A 7,812-nucleotide genomic window follows, 5' to 3' on the forward strand; every position below is an offset into this window, starting at 1 on the left:
CTCATTAATCTAGAATATCAACATGGGACAATTGAACTTGATGTTGTTTTTTGAAATACTGGGAACAAACAATAAGTTTGTTGTATTTTTCCGATAGATTATGCACAAAAATATCGTTTTATGAAGAAGGGAGTGATCTGCAATACATTGCAGAATGTAAATCTCATTGTTATTAGGCATTCGCTAACAAGGTGTATACGTGTTCTGTTAAACTTTCTTTTATTTGTTTGAGAATTAGTTCTTCCAAACCAGAAATGAGTACATTAGCCCTGCTGAAAGCGTGACATAAAATTCTTGTACTTGAACCGATTTTTTTATATGGATCTACAAAATATATATGGTGAAACAGTTATGAATCGAATATCAACATAGGACAATTGAGCTTGATGTTTTTATAAAAGCTTGGAACAAACTATTTTTTTTTTGCTTTTCCAGAAGTCTGCATAGTTCTATGAAGAAAAGTGAAAATTGTCAAAAAGTAACATGGAACAACTATGCGTAAAATGGCAGTATAGCGATATGAAAACTTTTGAATTCAACTCTGTCCGATAATATATTTGACACGACGAACATTGGAAGCCTGTCGAGGATTAAGTTATAGATAGCAATTGGCGATAAGAATACTTTGTCTGCTCGATACGCCAATTTAGTAAATATAGTTGGAGAACCACTACCGACTGCAACAGTTTCAGTTTATCGATTCCAAACGAAGTTCAAAATGCTAAACACGCGTAAAACGTCCATTGAAGTTCTCGTACTAACTGCAGGCGTATACATCGGTAAAATCTGTCTAAAATTGACAAACAGACGATTTCTAACTATAACGGAAAACTAGTTCTAGCGCAAGACCTGATGTCGAGCCGAATCACACAGCATGGATATGTTTTCCCAGAGAATGTTACCGTGGCCATCGGTGGAACCGTTAACTTGAGAATAGTGTTACCCATGAATCCGAACGATCGCTGCTTGTATCGTCGACCAGGATCCGTCGAAGATATCGATGTGCATGCAGATTCGCTCGCGAACCGTACCGAATGTTCAATCGATATTCTAGAAATAGAACCCGCTGATGCCGGATTTTGGCGGTTAACAATGATTCGCGGAAGCACAATGATTCGGGGTCTTTCGATGATCAATGTCATTGACGTGCCAACGGTGCAAAACAACAGTGATATGGGCGCGATTGGTGGGCTGGAAGAAATAACGCCACGAGGAACGGACTATTGCTACGTTTTGAGGAATGCAAACGCTCCGAACAGACATGTTCCTATGTATGGTCAGTGTACGCTTGAAATGTCCGATATGGACCCTACCAGCAGTGGTCGATGGAATGTGATAGCGGGAGTGCGGGGTTATTTGCGTGAAATTGAGTTTACCGTGGACATTGAACATCGAGGTTAGTGGGTTAGAGAAGTCTTCATTAAAATTTAGTTCATTCATTCTCTTCCTATCCCTCTGCTTTCAGAGGAACAAATAGTGACCACGGTTATGCGAGGCTGGGATTACCTCATACTGTTGTGCAGTCTTCGGGGTTCTCTTAAAACGGTCAAATTCTGCCGCTTCCAACGGCTGTCCGACAACAGAGGTATCAATTTGCACGAAGGTTTAGGGCTAGATCGATATCACTACCATGGAAATGGATTCGAAACCGGAGACTGTGGGCTTCAAATAGATACACCAGATTCCATCGACAAGGGGTTGTGGACATGTTCGCTTGGATATGGGAACGATACTATAACGAAATTTTCTGGAGCCATCCTGGATGGTAGTGAGCAAGAAGCCGAACTTTCCATAATAAACGTTGAAGACGTTGATGTTTTAAATGGAACGGGTATAACCATTCAGTGCAACGCCAATAAACCACTAGATTATTGTTGGTTCAAGGATCCATCGGGGAATATATACTCAGTGTCAGATAATTCTGTAGACAATGCTTATGGTGTCCGTTTTCGATACCATGGCATCTCCTTACAGATGGGTGATTGTGGAATAGAACTCAACACAACTGCGGACGTCATGGCTGGGCAGTGGAGCTGCCATATTGGCAGCAGCAAATTTTCAGCACTAGAAGTATCGAGGTATATCAATGTACGAATAAGTAATTCGCAGATGATTGGTTCGTCCAACACACTACGAGCCACCCTAGGTGCTGCTTTGGTGTTAGAATGTTCTTCGATCCCAAAGCGTACTCCTTTGAAGTACTGCCGATATGTGACACCCTCCGGTCAGGCGTTCAGTCTTGGAGAAAATGTAACCTCTGAAGAAGCGATTCTTGGAAATTACTTCGCCACACCCAATCATGATCCCAAGAAAGGATCCTGCTCGCTCGTAGTCAAAAATATCAGCCCGTTTGATATCGGCCAGTGGACATGCGCTGGCAAAATAGCCGGACAAACGGTGGAGCATTACGCTACTATAGAGATTACCGGTGAGCTGAAACGCTCAACAGAGCTCAACGCTGCCTCAATCTTTGGCATGACAATCGGTGCCATTCTGATTTTGCTCACAGCCGTTGGTTTTGTGTGCTACAGTTTCCGACAGAAAATACGGAGACGGGTGGCTGCTATCAATCAGGAAATAGAGATGCGGGAGGGTCGCATCGTAAGGGATTTCCAGCGGATTAGCGATGCGAGTGGCGCCAGCGATAGTACCGACCAAAATCGGATGACTGCCGAAAGTCGACTGTAGGTTTTTTGAGATTATTTGGACCATGTTTTGATGAATGTTCCTAATCGTTCAGTTACTATCACCTTCTTGTCCTACAAACTAATTGGCAAAAGCACCTGACAAACTCATTTGAAGCACGCTTGTGATAGTTTCAGTAAAAGTTCTTAGTAGGTTAGGAGAGTAGAAATGAATCCGGTTTCGCGTCTTTACGGTACACAATTGGATTTCTATTTGTGTTCGAAATGTTTTTCGCCAAAAAAGATTTTAGAGGAGTTTCGGGCTGGAACTTTTAAATTAAATATATCAATTGATCAGTTACGTGTATTTAGAAAATGTTAAGTGTGTTTTGTAATGAATTGAAATAAAATGTTTGTAATGAATAGGGGAAATGCGGTTAGAATAAACAGGGGCAGTGAAGTTTACCAGTGCTTAAATTTAGATATTTTATCTAAAAATCAATTGCAATTGCAAAATCAAAATCAATCACCCTATTCTTAGAACATATGAAGCTAATCGAGACACCCTGTTATGCATGAAACTTTCAAATGTTGAAAATAATCAACAAAAACAGCTCTTTCAGGAGCCATTTGGATGTAGTTAGTATGTAATTTAATTGCAAATACATGAAATTAGGGTGGGAAGGCTTTTTCCCACCGAAATGTGTTCTCTAACAGAGATTCCAAAACTAAGGTGCCTAGGGGAAATCGGCATTGCAAATATATGCCAGTCAGGGGCAGTAAGGTGAGTGATACGATTAATACTAGCAAATAAAATTTAAATTTGGAACTTCAATGTTGGTTGCTCCGTGACCGATCATGCATTGTGAAATATTTAGCACAAGCGTAAGTGTAACATTGTATATAGTAGCGGTTGTCTTGAAATATGGAACGATTTATTTCAATTTTCATAAATAAAAACCGATGTGTGTTCGACGTGTGCTCGTGAACGGATCGTTCGGTTTAAGTTGTTTATTTTCACCCGAGCAATTTTTTTTTCATGAAACAGGCGTTCGGCGATCAAAGATTCGATAACACTGAAGAAATTCGTGACGCAGTTAGATCGTACTTCAAACAGTTGGACACAACGCACTTCGCGCTCAGAATGTTTTTCTATTTCACGCCACGCTATGAAAACGGCCTCGAACGTTACGTCGATTATGTAGAAAAACAGAAAATAAAACGAAAATCACCTTGTTTTTTGTCTAAAGTGACCAGATGGTCAGAGGTCTAACGCGGGACAAAAAAAAACAAAACCGTTATGTATATACGTTATGTGAAAATAAATCATAGTTTAGAGAGTCTCATTTTTTCGTGAAACTCTCAACATGTGTCCTTGCAATTAAACCTGATCTGTATTATTTCTTTATAAGTATCTGCACTCAGTTGTGATTTTGGGGTGGTTTAGATTTTGTTTACGCCTGAAAATCACTCAGTCAAAGCATTTAAGTGTGGCAAGCACGATTCAAATTCTACAATTTTCTTCCAATTATCGAATGGAATGCTCGAAAATTCCAATCCATTTTTCATCGATTAGCGTTAACGTATGCATTAAAAAAATGGACTAATTTCGGATGGCGATGAAAAAAAAACGACAAAAAATAATTTAATGGAACAAATTTTCCTTAAATCTAACGTATATTTAGCCTACAACAAAAATGATTCAAGGTTGTTGATTCGCAGCAGCAGCAGTTTGATGAGCAATTTGATGATTTTTTTCATACTGCCAGCTCCACCTCAGCGAAGGAGTTGGACATCCTGAGGCACTTTGTGTAAAAGAACACGCCAACGGCCATGGTCGGCCATGGTTGAGGTTCCGGCCAACTTCCGTAAGGCCGCCAAGCGCTTCATTTACGATACTTCATCAAACAACCCTGCCTCTTCCTGTCGAGTATACACTAGTTCTTTGACACTCTCTAAACAAAAAATCCACTGTCGGTGCAATGAAACCAACTCAACGTATTAATCTTTGGATGCATTGGAAGCTCTCTTGAACAGTCTGCCAAATAAGAGTTTTTTTTTTTGAGGTTAATGCATTTAATAAAATCATCATGATCAAATTGTTATATTGAAATATATTGATATCGCGGAACATTTTCGTTTCTTTTTCCAATTGCGGGACGTTTCGCGGGACGTAATCTTACGCGGGACATTTCGTTGAAATGCGGGACTGTCCCGCGTAACGCGGTACGTCTGGTCAGTTTATTTTTGTCCTAACTTTATTTTTCCGCAATTCCTAAGGCACTGAAACTTATTTTTTAAACGACCCTCGTATAGTTAAGCTGAAGGTCGAACTTATCAGACTGTATGGTATTTCACCGACACGAGTCTTAGAATACATTTGAAAAAAATAACAATACAATACTAAAGTAAAATGTATGAGCGATGTGTTCCGATGAACAATTGCAAATGAGGGGCTTAGAATGTAAGGGGTGTAAGTGACTTGATCGATTTCTCTTCATCAACTTTTTTTTTCGTGAATAACTCAGCACACAAAAACGTTCCAATTTGGTTTTGCTATAGAATCCGATAATTGAGGTTCTGACCTATCGTCCACATTGTCAAATAAGCTGGAAATGTGTTTGCAGTTAAGTTATGATCAAAAGAGAAAGTCGATGGAGAGAAATCGATCAAGTCACTTACACCCCTTGCATTCTAAGCCCCTCAAATATAAATATTAGGGCGCCAATGAATGTATGGGGAAAAATCGACCCTAAAATTTCAAAAAGTTACCCTATACAAAATGTTCACCACCTCGAAAAAACACCCTACGCCAAATTTCAGCTCAATCGGACTTGAGGGAGAGTGGCACAAAGCGGTCAAAGTTTGAGTTTTTTGAAAATCGAAAAATCACCCTCCCCCCTAAAGGAAATCGGGGTTTTTGAAAAAAAAGTTTGATGCCAAATGTATTTTAAATATTATGCTTAGTTTCATAAATATAATAGTTTTTCACGCATACACACCGTACATATCGCCCGGTTGATTGGTCCTAGGGAAGTTTTCTTGGTTACCTTCTCAGGTTTCCCGAAAATAATCCATAAATCCATCGCCGCGATTAGGGTTATATTTCTGCACGAGTTGAATAACGAAACAAATCTCTTGGTCGATTAATTTTAGTGGAGTTCTGTCGGTAACCTTCTCAGGTTTCCAAAAGATAACTACCGAAAAGAAAAAGAAAAGTCCCAGAGTGTCGATTTTTGACAAAAAAAAATTCGAGATGACACTAGATCTCGACGTTTCATGCAATTTTATAACATTTGGCATCAATTTTTTTTTCGAAAACCCCGATTTCCTTTACTCCCCCCTTGGGTGATTTTTCGATTTTCAAAAAACTCAAACTTTGACCGCTTTGCGCCACTCTCCCTTAAGTCCGATTGAGCTGATATTTTGCATAGGGTGTTTTTTCGAGGTGGTGAACATTTTTATGGGGTAACTTTTTGAAACTCGAGATGACCATTTTCATTGGCACCCTAATAAGTATATATAGAAGTTGCATTTGCATATGAAGTAAAATTCTGATTATACGCGAGCGTATCATGAGCAAATTTATAACACATGCGAATTGGGGCTCTTTTGGTATTAACAAGTTCTTCCGCATAGTAACTCGATGTTGATAGTTCCTTAATATTTTCCTTCGTTGATCGTATTGTTTTCACATATTCACGTTGGGCTTGAGCTTGAGCTTGGGTAGACTGTACAATTCGTAGTTGCTCTCCGTGATTGACCAGAACCAACCACATTGCACAAAGAACACACAGAATGACGCTTGGGACTAGCAAATCATTCTCGTTGTGTAATTTTCGGTGATTCAAGCTTTAAATAGTTAATAACGACGCCGGCCTTACAGTCACCAGGGGAAGGGAAGGAATGTTAGTATGATAATCTCCGCCTGAAGGCCAAAAGGGTCGCCTCTATAGCGTGGTTCCCTAGCGATAATCATGGATGGAATAGTTGTTAGTGGGTAGAGGTAAGAATCAGGATTCACTAAGGTAAGTGATGTGATTATGTAAACACGACCTATCGACTACTCGCATGAACTCCTTTATAATCAATAGAACCTGCGATATGTTCCGTTATTCCCTCCGCGTACATATTATAGTAGAGCCATCTCGCAAACCATTCATGAACTGTTCAAAAGAACTCGTTCACCAAAAAGAGTGAACGAACGGTCGTTCTTTTTTACTGGGCAACAGTTCACATGAACTGCTTACCCAGTTCAGAACGAACTGTGTACGAGGACCGCTGACTGAACTGTGTATACAGTTCAGTTCAGAACGAACTGTACGGTGAACGATGAACTGTGTATGCAGTTCAGAATCAGTTCAAAACGAACTGTTTACGATGACCGCTGGCGGAACTGTGTATACAGTTCAGAACGAACTGACTGCTGACTGGACTGTGCGTGCAGTTCAGAACGAACTGTGTATGGGGATCGGTGAATAAGAGGAAGGCGAGCGAACGAGTGATAGACGAATGCTGCTGCAAGGTAAATAGTCCTCAAATTAACGAAAGGAAACAAACGATAGCCCCATGAAATAACAAAAATAAGATATAGTCGTTTTCATAATAAAACGACATATTTCAGGATACGATGGTTCTTAAATTGGATTGTTCGATTATTTATCAAATAAAGTTTTAGTTTCATATTTTTAAATTAGGGGAAATATTTCAGTAAGATATGCAAATCTACCTCACAAAAAATACAGTTGAAAGCGAAACGATTCAGACAGTATTTTTCAACAGTAAATAAAAATTTGTATCGCTGATATGAAATGTTTTTATATTATATCATATTGTGCTCGATAATTTCGAGAAAGTCTTTCGCGTTTTAGTACAGTTTTGCTATAGCAGTTATTGCAAAACATTGAAGAAAAGCAGCACAACGCTAGTTTGTGCTGAAAATAATGAACCACGGTTCAAACTAAATCAAAATTTCAAAATCATAGTTTGGTTTTCTATTCTGCTAAAATATTTTTAACAAAATTCGGACATATAATTATTGATAACAAACAGCATTTTATGAATGAAAAGAACAGTGCTACATAACATCTCACACTTTTTTTTACATGCTCCCTTTAATGTACGAAAGAGTGAGTGAACTGCTAAAAAGAACTTGTTCACTTAAGTGAACGGTTGGTCACTGAACGGT

General features: G+C 39.1%; 1 protein-coding gene across 1 annotated transcript; it reads left to right on the forward strand.

Moving 5' to 3' along the window:
* Positions 1-673: 673 nt before the first annotated feature.
* Positions 674-2,983, forward strand: LOC129770919 (uncharacterized). The gene is made up of 3 exons (XM_055774111.1): positions 674-779; positions 836-1,396; positions 1,466-2,983. Exons 1-3 carry the CDS (start codon positions 719-721, stop codon positions 2,686-2,688), a joined length of 1,845 nt encoding a protein of 614 aa, XP_055630086.1. The 5' UTR covers positions 674-718; the 3' UTR covers positions 2,689-2,983.
* The last annotated feature ends 4,829 nt before the right edge of the window (positions 2,984-7,812 follow it).

Source organism: Toxorhynchites rutilus, chromosome 2, assembly GCF_029784135.1.
Source record: "Toxorhynchites rutilus septentrionalis strain SRP chromosome 2, ASM2978413v1, whole genome shotgun sequence".
NCBI classification, from domain to species: domain Eukaryota; kingdom Metazoa; phylum Arthropoda; class Insecta; order Diptera; family Culicidae; genus Toxorhynchites; species Toxorhynchites rutilus.